Source organism: Pseudonaja textilis, chromosome 3 (assembly GCF_049901715.1).
Source record: "Pseudonaja textilis isolate UNSWEBS1 chromosome 3, rPseTex1.2, whole genome shotgun sequence".
Lineage (NCBI taxonomy): Eukaryota > Metazoa > Chordata > Lepidosauria > Squamata > Elapidae > Pseudonaja > Pseudonaja textilis.
This window is the reverse complement of record NC_141992.1, coordinates 149,161,902-149,176,310: the sequence shown is the minus strand read 5'-3', so window position 1 is coordinate 149,176,310 and position 14,409 is coordinate 149,161,902. Positions and strand designations below refer to the sequence as shown.

Sequence of the window (14,409 nt, the reverse complement as noted above, 5' to 3'; positions counted from 1 at the left end):
TTAAAAAGTTAATAATTCCTCAAATCAACCTTGAAAAAGTAGGCCAGCTTGACTCTATGGATTGCATCCATGCAGTTATCTTGGTTGTATTATGGAAATGCTGTTTGCCACCATCTTCTTCTTCTACCTTGTTCTTTTAACTTCCCATCCATCCTGTAGCCCTAGAATTTTGCATCCAAGTATTAAGCAATCCTTGTATGTTTCTGAAATCAACCAAGTCCACTATCCCAAGGAAGGCATCATAGGTAAAAGACAGATTGCTAAATTAATCACAAAAGGCAAAAAAGCACTCTGATCTTTGACATTAGGTTAATGGTAGCCATGGTACCTCCTCATTTCATTTCTTGTGAATTAAGCCTCAGGATCCATTTTATGTTTTAAAAATAGACCTCTTTCATTCCTCCCTTAGCATGTTCCACAATCTAGATTAGAATTTAACATCTGATACTGCTTTTCTAGAAAATACTCTGTTTGATATTGTGCAATTTTTGATCTATTTTTTCACTGATACTAGGTTTCTACATGAAGAATGTCGGTTTGTATGTATGCAATGATGTAGCATTTAAGGCCACACATTTGTTGTTGACTCCGATATTCCTTTTTTCTGTTAAATTGATAGTGTTTAACTTATGAAGGTATAGAGGAATGTTTCAAAAAATAATCCACAAATTGAGATAACAGCTTCAAAATGGAATTTTTTCTCCGTTATAAGTAGGTGGTTTTTATTATCTTAGGGAACACAGAGAACACTGACAAATGAACGCTAGATTTATAGAGTAAGGCTTTTCCACAAGAAAATATATTTTGTGTTGCAGTCTTGTTTCAAAAATACTGAAATCTGTTTTTTGTATTTGGAGAGTTGGATGTTTTGGCATGTTATCTAGGGAAATAGTTGTGTGGCAGTTATCTGATAGATGTGAGGCAACTTTTCCTCATAAACCTAAAAATGGTTTACTTAGAAAGGAGAATTCAAGCTAGTGCACTAGGAAAATTATGCTTTGTAACAAGTATTATTGTACTGTTTCTTTAGTACAGGTAGTCCTCAACATATGACCACAATTTATGTTGCTAAGTGAGACGTTTGTTAAGTGAGCTTTGCCCCATTTTATGATCTTTCTTGCCAGTCGTTAAATGAATAATTGGAGTTGTTAGGTTAGTAACATGATCAAGTGAATCTGGCTTCTCCATTGACTTTGCTTGTCAGGAAGTCAAGTTGATCACATGACTCCAGGATACTGCAACCATCATAAATATGAACCATTTGCCAAGCACCTGGATTTTGATCATGTGATATAGGGATGCTGAAATGGTGATGTGAAAAGTGGTCATAAGACACTTTTTTCAGTGCCATTGAAACTTTGAAGTCACTAAACAAACTATTTTAACTCAAGGACTACTTATTTATTTAGATTCTAAAAAGAAAAATATTTATGTTGGGGAGGCAAGAGTTCTCTTAAAAAATAGTGAATAGAAAATGTGTAATTGCATTGTAGCTTTACACCCATGACAGGAATCTAAAATATTCTCAGTATGTTTTCATAATTCTAATAGCATATTTAGATGTAGACTGTTTGTACTTCTTTATTTTAAACAAATGTTTTATGTAAACATTTAATATATACTGCCTTTAGTAAAGAACTTAGAATCTGTAATCTTGAGATTTCACACTAACATTTCTCAGATGGATTGCTTCTCCACCTGTCTTTGACTCTTTGTGTCCACTCTCTTGGTTTGGTTATTGCAAGGACACAGGCTGCCATATATACCCTTCCAAGGAAATCAGGCTAGCAAAATGTGTTCTACAGATTTTCTTGTATCAAAGTAATTCTAATCCACACATATATCAACATGATTATGAAGTTTGAAAATAGATAAGGAATATATATATATATATATATATGTATGTATGTATGTATGTATGTATGTATGTATGTATGTATGTATATGTATATGTATATGTATATGTATATGTATATGTATATGTATATGTATGTATGTATATGTATGTATGTATATGTATGTTTTCTGAGGTTCTCGCGGGTATTTGTATGTGGATCTTTGGTTGTTCGGGTTTTCTCCCGCGTAAGATTCAAGTATCTAGGCAACGTTTCGATGAAGTCTCATTCATCATCTTCAGGCTTCTGTCTTCGGCTCTTGCTTCTCAGAGTGATGTGAGATTGCAGCTGCTTCTTCCTTTTAACTGCTAGTGGGGGTGGGACTTGATTGGGTGGGGGCTTGGCTGTGTTCTGATTGGGTGGGGTGTGTTCTCATTGGTAGGGGTTTGGCTGTGTTCTGATTGGTTGGGGGTTGGCCGTGTTCTGATTGGTTGGAGGCGTGTTCTGTTCAGGTGGGGGCTTGGTTGTGCTCAGGTTAGTCTTAGTTGCTGGGGGATTTGAGTTGGTGAGCTGTGATCTTGCTGTTTGGCTTCGAGTTCGTGGTCATGCTGCATCTTCATAGTGGGTGTCGGTTTGCTTCATGTATGGCTCGGAGGGGTTTGAAGTGGGTAATGATGCAGCTGCAGTGCAGCTTCTGGTCCATGGTCGTGTCTCATCTTCTGAGTGGGTGTGAGTCTGTTTTCTACATGGAAGTGTGGTGGTGGCATCTTGTGTGGCTCTCATGGGTGTGGATCTGGTGTCATTCTTCATGTTAGGTACTCGTTTGTTCATGAGGGCAGGTTTCCAAATGGCTGGAAGGCGGGAGGTGTCATCTCGTTTGTTCATGCTGTGTGGGCGTTTTTCTATCTCTATGGCTTCTCTGATTATTCTGCTGTTGAAGTGTTCGGTTTTGGCGATAGTTCTGGTATTTTTAAAGTCAATTTCATGTCCTGTGGCTTTGAGGTGTTGGACCAGGGAAGAGGTCGTTTCTTCTTTTTTGATTGAGTTCTTATGTTCTTCAATGCGTGCACTTATTCTTCTGTTAGTTTGTCCAATGTATGTGGTAGGGCAGGCAGTGCAGTGGATTTCGTATACTCCTTGGTTTTCTAATTCGATTTTGTCTTTGGGGTTTCTTAGGATGGTGGATATTTTTTTTTTTTCTGTTTGTGCAGAATGCTGTTTTAATGTTGTGTTTTTGGAGGATCTTGCTGATTTTGTCTGTAGTGCCTTTTATATATGGGAGGAGGGCTTTGCCGTTTTCTTGTTCTCTGTCTTGGATTTTGGTTGGGGTTTCTTTTTGGATTAGGTGGGTAATCTTCTTTCTTTGGAATCCATTGGCTGTAAGTACGTTGGTGAGAGTGTGTAGTTCGGTTTTTGGTGTTGTTCATCGCTAAAGCATTTTGTTCTGGAGATGAGTGTCTTGGCTACGGAATTGATCTGTGCTGGGTGGTGGTGTGAGAGTGCATGTAGATAGTGGTTTGTATGTGTTTTCTTCCGGTAGATGGTGTGTCCTAGGGAGCCATTGGATCTTTTGTATACCAAGACATCTAGGAAGGGAAGTTGATTGTTGGCTTCTGTTTCCATGGTGAATTGTATTTTGGGGTGTAGGCTGTTGAGGTGTGTGAGGAAGTTGTTCAGTTTTTCTTTCCCGTGTGGCCAGATTATGAAGGTGTCATCTACGTATCTGAGCCAGAGTTTGGGTTTGTGGTCGTATTTTTCTAGAGCTTGTGTTTCAAAGTGTTCCATGTAGAGGTTTGCGATGACAGGTGAGAGGGGTGATCCCATGGGTGCTCCTTCTATTTGTTTGTATTTTTGTCCATTGTAGGTGAAGTATGTATTGGATAGGCAGTGGTTGGTCAGTTCTAGGATGTGCTTGGGGGGGTTGTAATATGGAGGCAACCAGGCACCCAGATGAAACCTAGCTTCCTAACCAATGATAGCTGTCCATTTACCCGGAGCCAAACTGCACTAAAGGCCTCCAATAAAGTAACACAATGTTGCCAGCCAATCAAGAGACAAAAAGAGCCAAAAAACAGACAGGAGATATTAGAAACACCAATCAAGCAGAACACAGCGAACTCCAAGACCAATAAACACAGACCAAGACTCCCAACCAATCAGGGTGATGAAAAAACCATTCTGGCACAGCAATAGGCTGCCCCAAATTTAAATCTGAAACCACTATAAAAGCCTAACTCACAGATGAACACTATACAGAAGCCTGATGATGGCAGATGAGATTCTGCTGAAACGTCGCTACAACTTTAAAAGCACAACTACTATGACGTGGGAAAATACCCGAGCAAAGCCGAATGACATACATACATACATACATATATATATTCATTCGCATAGCTAGAACTTTCAGTATAAATTTACAAATTAAATTTTACTAATTCTGACAGAGAGTAAGTAGAATGTCTTTTTCATTTCTGTAATTATAAATGAAGTAAATAGTTCTAAAAGTGAGAGTCATTCGTGGATAAAATAGGATTTTAAAACTTGATCTTCCATGGTGATGTGGATACATCTCAATCTTAATTATAAAATAGATTTTGAAAGGGTGGGGTCCGTTCTTTCTGCAAAGCATAACGGTCTCAAGCCAGATGAGGCATTTCATGGAAGTATATAGCTGTGGGTGGATCCATGTGGATGGTGTGGATCAAGCACAGCTGTGTCTATAAAATGAGATTTTAAGTCAAGCCTTTGAATTTTTTTTTTTTAAATATGTTAGTTTTTAAAGTAGTTATTAATAATACCACTTTTTAAAAGAAGCTTTAATGCTGAGTTAATATAGATGCCTAAACACAACTTTCATTTTAAATCCTTCCTCTAAACTTATTTCTTCTGGCTTCTGTTTCTAATTTTCAAGCTGGTGCCATCTGCTTACTTGCTCACACCTAATCACATTAAAACTAAAATATTATTTGAAATGATAAAAAGAGGAACAGTCACATTTCTTTCTGTTTCTTTTTAAAACATTTCCTCATCTTTTGTTTATCTAGCCCTGGAATCAGCTGTAATGTGTTCGCAAGACTCAGGACCCCTTGAGACATTCCTTGGCACCTGACTAGGCCTCTTACTACACCCCATTAAATGTTATAAATTTTGAAAAGTAAAAAATATTTTTATAACTTCATCTGACTTCCATTTCCCCTGGTCATAAGAAGAGAAGAGAAAGGACAAGATACGATACTGGTAGATCGAGTTCAGTTTCTCTACATCTGCCAAAAATTTTTTTTTCATGTGGTATCTACAGAATTTAAAGATCAATAGATGGAAATTAATGCCCAGAATGATCAAGTGGAAAGTAAGATAAATGTGTATATAGTATTTGTGTGTGTGTGTCTATGAGAGGGAGGGAGGGAGAGAGAGAATGAATGAATGAGAGAAAGTTTTTCTTTCAGAGCTCACTTTGTCTCCAATGCATGGATGACTATGGGACATATTCCAGTGTGGCTAGTCACACATCACACGATCTTCATATCCTGGACCTCCTTCCTGCCATAGAATAATTCTTTGGTAGTTTCTGATGACACGACTTAAGATATTTAGAGAGCACCGCATCTGACAACTTCCTCTTAACTCTCAATGTCAGCCCTTTGAGGAAAGCCAAATCAGGAAAGAGACAGTGCAAGTATTATAGGAATAACTACCCTAACAGAATCTTGAAAGCCTGCCCATTTCCCTCTGCTCTTTCTTCCAACAAACAGCACCAAGGCAGGATCATGTCAAGTACCTTTCTTGTGTCTATTCCATTTGTACTTCATTTCACTTTATGCTTCCTTACTTGATCCTGCACTGCCTTTTCAAGATTGCATTCACATTCCTCTAGCCTATAGGGGTATAGCCAGAGGTGATATTCAGCAGGTTCTGACCAGTTCTGGAGAACCAGTAGCGGAAATTTTGAGTAGTTCAGAGAACTGGCAAATACCACCTCTGACTGGAGATTTTACAGTATCCTTCCCCTGCCACGCCCACCAAGCCACACCCACAGAACCGGTAGTAAAAAAAATTGAATCCCACCACTGGGTATAGCCCCTTATAATGTATGATAGTTTTCTGATGATTAAAAGGTAATATAATGAGGGGGGAAATGAAATGATTTCAACAATGCTACTGCCTGTTTGAGAAATTGGTGATACGAAAATTATTTCTACTCAACTCTCCGCCTCTCCCCAACTTGCTAAGAGATCAGTCTCACAAACCTAAATAAAAAGACAAGAGTATGTTTTTAAAAAGATGAATGTGGTGCTGTGGTAGTCTGTTGCAAATCTCTCAGACCCTCCCATAGGATAATTTTTCCACATTTCCTCTCTTGTAAAAGACAGTATGTTGTTTTAATTCCACCGGTGCTTATTCAAAACTATTCTTTTGACATTTAGGAGAAAAGCTATTAATTAATCTACTGTGCCAAACCCAATACTATACTTTCCTGAGGTCTGAAAAAACAGGGAATTTTATACAGCCGTGCTCCTTTTTTTCCTTAAGAACTCGCCACAATATATAATTACATACAGAAGTCGGGACTATTTGTTCCAAACTGGAGAGTGGAATAGGTAGGTCGCAGATTCATAAATTATATTCACAATTCCACCGAAACACACTTGCGTCTATTACCTCCTCCCCCACTTTTTTTTTTTTTTTGAAAAGCCGGAAAGGCAAAAAGATTGCCTCAAAGCTTGGCAGGCAACCAACGTATCCTTTAAAACTCCCAGAGCGCTTCGGAAAGAAACCGGACGACGGGACGGAAAGCTGCCGCGATCTGCGCCTTAAGCAACGAAGGGCAGCTGTTAGGAGCGGCGGGCTTCGACCGCGCGCCGCCAGCCGCCGGCGGAGGACACGTGCAAGCATTTCCCAATAGCCAGAGAGCGGGGAGGGAGCCCCCGCCAAGGCTCTTCCTAGAGCGGCTCCTACGATCCCGGCTCTGCCCGGGGGCTCGGAGTGACGCACGTCGCGTTGGAGCAGAAAGGCGGAAGGTAGAAGAGGCGCTCGCCAAGTCTCGGCTGGGCTTTGGCCGAAAGCAGGCGAGGCAGTTGCGGGCGGGAAGTTGGTAAGAGCGGCGTCGCCCTTCGCTTTGCGCTCCCCTCCTTGCCTAACTTTCTCTCTCCCACCCTCCACCTTCCCTTAAAAAAGAACAAAAAAAAACCCGAACGGGGCTGTGGTCGACCGGGCGGCTCTTAACTCGGGGAGCGCCCGGTTTATTCCCCGGCGAGCTCGTTGAGGCGGCGGCGCCTCGGTCCGTGTTGCCTTGTCTTGCCGGCGGGGACTTTGGCCCCGCGGCCGGTGGCTTTAAGGGCGGTCGAGAGGCGTCTCGAGGGCTCCGCCTCCGTCCGGGAAGCATGAAAGGCCCCCCGAGAAGCATTTCTTCCTCTCCGCCTTCCTTCCTTGCCACCCCCTGGTTCTCCTCCCGGCCAGCGACTCTGGGAAACCCTGCGCTTCGGAGCAGCTCGGCCGAGGAAGGCTGGCTGCCGCCGTCTGCCAGGCGAGGAGGGCGAGAGACGCGGCTGCCTAGGCGAGCCAAGGGGAATCCGGCCGGGCATTGCTTGAAGTCCGAAGCGATGCTCCTCTGTCCGCAGCGAGGCTCCCACTCGAGCAGAGAAGGGCCCGAGGATGCCCGCCGAAGAGCTTAACGCTACCACTTTGAAAGAGGCTCGGTTGAAAGACCTGCTTTTTCACAGAGGTATTCTAGCAACCCCGCTCTTCCCTCGCCTAGTCCCGGCTTTGTCTGCCGAAAGGCTGCTTTTAATTGTCCGGGTGCCTCAGTGCTACCTTTTGTCTGGCAGTTATTGCTCTCTAGTTTCGCACATGTGTATGGGCAAGGATACAGGGTGCTCCCATCTGAGTCCCTCATTCAGAAATGGGCAGTGTGGCCTCTTCTTATCCTCTGGACTTAACTGGGCACTAAAGTCAGACTGTATGACCAACTGCAGGGGAGAAGCTTCCCAGACTGACTGGAGGGAAGGATAGTTCCATCCCGCCTAATAAGTCGTTTTAGTCTGTCCTGTTTACAATAAGGGCAGCTAAAATATAATAATAATAATAATAATAATAATAATAATAATAATAATAATAATAATAATAATAATGCTTCCTATTTAATGCATGCCTATAGGTGACAATGCCTATGTTTATCAAGGATTTATATTTATTATTGGCCGAGGAGCAGTGCAAAAATGTATTACAATGACATCAAAACAGGAATCTAGAAGAATTATCTTGATTTGTATCTTTGGCCTTTTGTTTATTTACTTTATTTATTTTCAGCTTCAGTTTTTTTTTTTCTGTTTTCCGAAAGGCCACCAGTTATATTAGCAAATATGTAAATCTTTTCTAACATTGTTTCCTTAATGAGGAATTTATTCACAATCAGTAAGTTTTTACACTATAGCTGATGTTTCCTTACTGAATGGATCATTGTGGGTTTGATAAGAAGAAAGGGGAGAAAGGACCAAAGCCATTTCTTTATAATTTGTAAAATAGAATTTGCAAAACCTATTATTTTGTAACCCAAATTTCCTGGCTATAGATTCTCTTCCGCCCTTCTCCACTTGCAGTTAAATAAGTTTTTGCGTATCGTGGTAATACTCAGACAAAGAGAGGAAATGCTTTCTTGTAAAAAGAGGAAATGGTCTTCTGTAAAATATTCAGAGCTCTTGATTTCGTTTAGAAAACTATACTTTTGGCAGATGCAGAAGTAATCTATCACTGTATTTCTAGGAAAGTTAAATTAATAATATTAAAGTTACTCATGCCTTTTTCAGAATAATGCAGTTGGCTCAACCGTGGGGTTATGGGCCTTTAAATTAGTTAATACTAGGAAATCCTTTAGTTCAGAGATAGTTGCTTTTAAAACTGAAACTTATCTTCTAGCAGCTTACAGGATTCAGAATCAAAGAGAACATTTTGCACCAAAAAGTATAAGGGCCTGAAGAAAAATAAAATGTACAGTTGCATATACTCTGTTTCTCCAACAATACAGCCCCATAGGAAGTCCCAGCATGTTTTATAGGCATGAAATGAAATTAAGCCCCTCCCCCCAAATTAAGATCTATATTAAAACATGCAAAAGGGGGGGGAAATGGGGGGACTTGCCGTTAGGAAGTACTTTTGTTGCACACCCGGATATGGTGCTGCCTACGTTGACCCGATATGAAGTGCCCCACCAACGCTGAGGTCAACATCCAAGCCGTCGCCGCCCGTCCGAAGATGCAAGGTGGGGGGGATTAAGTCACCCCCGAAAAGAGGGCCTAGCCATTTTTTCAGGGCTCAAAAAAAAAAAAAAAAAGACCCAGCCTTATATGAGAAACACGGTAGTTCTTGAGGAAAGCAATAGAGATCTGTAATTGGCTGGATTAAAATTGTATCTAGCTAATACAGATTATTGTGAGAAAGTAGGTTGTAAAGCAGAAAAGGATGAATGGTTAGTATATTTTCTTCAAACTGTACATAAAGTTGCTTTAAGAGTATGAACTTACAATATGTAGGGAAATATGATCTGCACTGTGTTGTCTATTCAAGAAATGTGACTTAGAATATGTGCCCTTATTGAAAATGTTGATAAGTTTAACATTTTCAATATTATAGTCCTAGCCCATTTATATTTTTCATTATTAATAGAGAGGACGTTGACCAATTACCCTTTTTAAATGTATTAATTCTTATTCTTTCCCAAATTATTAGAAGCAATTTTGAACGCAAGAAAAATACTTTACTGTGCTTTACATTTCCGATCTCAATTTACAAGAAAAGAAATGTGGATACACTCTTCTCTGTAAATTTTAATAATTATCTTTAGAATTAATTGGAATGTTTTGCATTTAAACTAGACATTCCTCTTGTAAAACTGAATATATTTATGAAGTATAGAATTTACTGCAAGAAATTATAATATTTAACATCATAGCAAAATTGTATATTTTGCCTTTGATTTGCCATTTTCATTACAGAGTATTTTGGCAATGGTCAAAGGCATGTTTTAGTTGAAAAACGGCTGAATTCTAGTCTATATGTGGGCAAACAAAGGCTTGAATTTTGAAGGATTCTTAACACGTACAAAGAAGTACATTATCAGTCATTGATGTGCTTTTTTCTGTTAATTTTAACAGCTAAAGGTGTGATTCTTCAAGATTAATGATGCGACTGGTTTGTCCCAAAGTGCCATAATTTTAATTGATGCTGTAATTGAATCCAAGGCGTGTAAAGCAATTATGTCTTCCAAAAGGAAAACATTTATGCCCAGGGGCATTTTTTTTTAATTTTAAAGTCTTTTTTAGGAACATTGTGACTTTGAAAAACCACAGTGACTTTCTAGGTTAATCTCATCACTATGATTTCACTGAAATACAAAACAAAAAAACAAAAAAAACAGTGATCCATGCAAAGGCAATCCCTGTTTATTTTGGTTGTTATTGCCTTTAATAAGAGCATTGCACATTAAGGATTTGTTTTTCTTAAACCTAATCTTTCTGGTTGTTAATCTCCACTATAAATGATAGCAGGAATAGCTGGTTGCATGTATGAGTATAATAGCAATAATAGTACTAGAATGTTAGGTTGGTTTTCTTCTGTGATCTATTTTTTTTTTAAATTACTAATATGTACTAGCATATTTTTACATAGCCAGAAAAGATTCCTTAGAACTATTTGTGGGAACACTTGTGTGAAGACTGGGTTTCTTTGCCTTATAGAATATTTTAAAAGGGTACAACTAAACAAAATAGCATCAGAGTATAACAGTTTTGGCCACTTTTGCTATCTCCTTATAACATGAAGTGTATGACCTGTTGCAATAATAAATAGTATTTTAATATCTGTCTTTTTCTTTCTGCCTTGAAGGATATGTTTTTATACAGTCCTATTATTGGCTTATTTTGAGTATACTTTCTATATACTTTCTAAATGCAATAAGAATTGTATATCTAGATGTACAATTATCCCATTACAGTTAAGCTTTTTTATCTTTTAATTATATGCTTGATCTAGGTCTGTTTTTCATTAATTACCCTGAGAGCTAAACTTGATGAAATCATTTCTAAAAGAAGGCATGATTACATTGAATTGTGAGATGTGCACTATCACAGATAAATACAAAGAATGGTGGAAATGGATTTTTGGAGAGGAGCAATTCCCAATGCTGAAGACATAAACAATTCATCTCAACTATTTAAGTGCTGTTTAGTACTTAACTATCCGTAAACAATTATTTTTCTTCTGCATCTTGGGAATATTTTCATTACTGCACAGAATATATTTTTTTTCTTTGACACATTGTGCAATTTAAATTTATTGGGGCTTTGTACCTCCTATTTTATTAAGTCTTGTTTCTTGTTTTAAATGATATCTTTTTTCTTTTCCTTACAGCGGAATTAGAGTTTATTCAGATTATCATCATCATAGTGGTGATAACTGTTATGATAGTAGTGATCATCTGCTTGCTGAATCATTATAAGGGGTCAACAAGGTCCTTCATCAGTCGTCAGAGCCAAAGCAGAAGGCAAGAGGACTCTTTACAACCAGTGAGTTTAAATTTTTACATACCACTTTACTTAGGAACTACAAGCAATCCTTTTGAAGCAGTTTGCTTAATTTTCTTCACTTGTCACACTCCACATGTACCACCGGTATTAGAACTTCAACTCCTGCTTGGATTTATAGCCTCAGTACAGTAAGAGGACACCTGGTGGCGAGAGCTAATTTTCTTGTTTCAGGGCTAAGTGAAGGAAGTAATAGCAATAGTCTCTGATGGACCTTCATATTGTTTAATCAAGTTGGTTTTCACTTTATGCTAATTGATATAGCAAAATATGTTATTTGGGAGGTAGGTTGTGTCCTGTAACTGATGACTGGATTGAAACATGGACAGTATTTATATATTAGTAATACTTTGAAGATAAAGAGCAATCAAGCAATCTGATGACTTCATGGACATATTGATGCTGTTTTCTTAATGGCTATATGGAAATGGTTTTGCCAATGCCTAACATGTTCTTTTTAACTTTACAATTTAGCTTTTAGCCCTGGTCTGTACAACCAGATTAGACTGTTTAATTTTCCAAGTTTATCAAAGATCAGCTAATACTTTTGCTGTTTTTGAAATTAATCAATTTGAACAACTTTTTAAAAGATTTTTTTTGAAACCCCATGCGCAGACCCTAAAGACTTGGGACAATCGTTCTGTGAAGTTCTTAAACTAATTGGAGAGAAAACCAAGTTTTATGCATAATTCAGGCTTTATTTTTTCATCTCAATCCCAAATGAGAATTTGTCTTCTGTGAATTAGAGGCTATGTGCCTAATGAACAAAGAAAGATGTCAACTGTTGCTAAAAACAGAAACAGAAATGACACCATGTATGAAATAGAAGAAACGTTGCCTTTTTGTTTTACTGACTTCTGCTTTGTTTTTTTAAACAAAGCAGAAGTAGATAAAAGAAAAAGGCAAAAATACATTGTTTTGACTGTTCTTTCAATTAATTAAGAAACTCTTGCAAAGGTTAAAAAAAAGGCTAGTTTATTGCCCTCTGGAAAACATATTGATGCAGGAAAAATAGGTTTGAGCAGACATAATTGTTTCCTTAAAAAACAAAACTTTAAAAATTAAGGACAATCTGCTTTTATTTTAATGATTGTGTCTGGTTTCATGTCCTCTGTGTGTTTATTTTAGGCCACTGCAGCAATCTAGTTTCATAGGAGAAAATAATAATTGGGACACAGATGGCTCCTACTGCCTGTCAGCTAGTGCTTAAAGAACCTGCATCTTTTCTTGGGCTTGCACAGAAGGAAATGACATGTTTGGTTTAGGGTGGTCACCATGTGTGCACCCATGCACTCTTCCAAAATTCTGTTTCCTTTCAAATCCAAACTTCTGCATAGGCCTTGTAATCTTATTGATTAAATTGTATACTGCCAAGAGCCCATCTTCAAGGGAAAATGGGCACTTAAAAGTAATTAATTAATTAATTAGGGCAATGCAGATTGCATTATTAAATTTAGAAAATTTGCAGATTAATAATGTTTAAGGCTACTGCAAACTTCTTAGCTGTGGAAAAACTTACAGGCAAACTTCTTTTTTTTTTTTAACAGATTCAAATTTGAAATAAAATTGTTCCCTTATATTCAGCTAGGGAATGGCATTAATTTTTTAAAGGAAAATCTGTCTTACATCATTGCAGGTTTATGAATAGATAAAATGAATATCTTTTCCTCCTACCCATTAAATTCATAATTTGTTACAAGAGCACTAGCTATACTGTGAAAAGCTTATAGCAGACTACCTTGAATAATCATCATGTGAAGAAGCTGCCCTATGTGACTGCAAACTATTAGTTTGTTTCGATTCATTGTCAGATTTATACAGTAGTTTCAGAGTTCTAGTGGTATTAGTTCAGAGTTTCTCAACTTCAGCAATTTTAAGAAGTTTGAAGTTCAACTGCCAGAATTTCCCAGTGAACATGCTGATTAGAGAAGTTCTGGGTTTTGAGGTGAAGTCACAGTTCTTAAATTTATCAAGGTTGAGAAATACTGTATTAGATGATGGGATAAAGAGAAGGGTAATTCTGCAATAGGATGGTGAAGCAGCTATTTTCAGTAAGAAGGTTAAAATATAGGAGCAGACATTTCCTCATAACAGCTGCTGAAAATTGGTCAGATTTCAACTGACAGAGGAAATGGGGAGGGCAGGATGTGAAACTGCTCTTTCATCAGTCCTTTCATTTTCTTTAAAATCACTTTTAGGCATTTGTGCATTGAATCAGTCTATGAGTAAGGGCACGAGTGTTCTGACCTCATCCTTCCTTCTGACACTATACTTACTAGTTTGAACTGTTGCTGGATGTTTGCTTATATGGATGTCTGCCTGGCAGAAGCCTCCCTATACAAGTCTGGAAGTTTGGGAATGGCACATTGTTGATCCTGCCTATCAGAGTCAACCACCAACTCCATAAAAATAGATTGTTAGGTAATATAATAGATTAAAAGGAAAGCAGTAATAAATGAATAGCAATAATGTATTAACTTGGTTACAACTTTAGCCATTATATAGCATTATATGAGACCCAATTTGATGTTGTAGTTAAGGTATCAGGCTAGAAACCAGGGGAAAAACATATATAGTCTCAGAAAGAAAACAGACAACATAAAATTCTAATCTTGGGAAAATATTTTCCCAATGTTTTCAGAACTTTTTCAGGTTTTCAGCAAATTTCACTTTCATTTCTAATTTCTTTGTGTTTGTGTAATTCTATATTTTTTCCTGAATTTGTGAAATACATTTTTTCTCAAACTATGTGCTTAGAATACCATGCCCATTTTAATGCATTATGAACATACACTTTAAAGAAATATTTTTAAAGAAATAAAATGGGTCTCTTCTCTGCCCCAAGGGAGTTAGACAGTATGTAGGACAAAGGACTTTGGTGTGCAGCAGTAATAATTAGTATTTAAGACCTCTTGCTGCCACCTAGAGATAACATTAAAAATAATACTGTAACCAATTTATTGGTGAATGCAACAAAACTTTGTATACTACAGTGAATA

The 14,409-nt window shown here is 37.9% G+C and overlaps 1 protein-coding gene across 7 annotated transcripts in view; it reads left to right on the top strand.

Annotated features, from left to right (window-relative positions):
- The window catches only part of LDLRAD4 (low density lipoprotein receptor class A domain containing 4), a 271,230-nt gene that overhangs the window by 235,977 nt on the left and 20,844 nt on the right, over positions 1-14,409 (top strand). For 5 of the 7 annotated variants that reach the window (XM_087931035.1, XM_087931032.1, XM_087931034.1 and 2 more), the window contains one exon: positions 11,238-11,392. In XM_087931035.1, the coding sequence (XP_087787161.1) occupies positions 11,288-11,392 (105 nt within the window). In that variant the 5' untranslated portion in view covers positions 11,238-11,287. Of the gene's footprint in view, positions 1-6,579; positions 7,558-11,237; positions 11,393-14,409 lie in introns of those variants that run through there. The other 2 variants (XM_026699436.2, XM_026699435.2) reach the window with 2 other exon arrangements.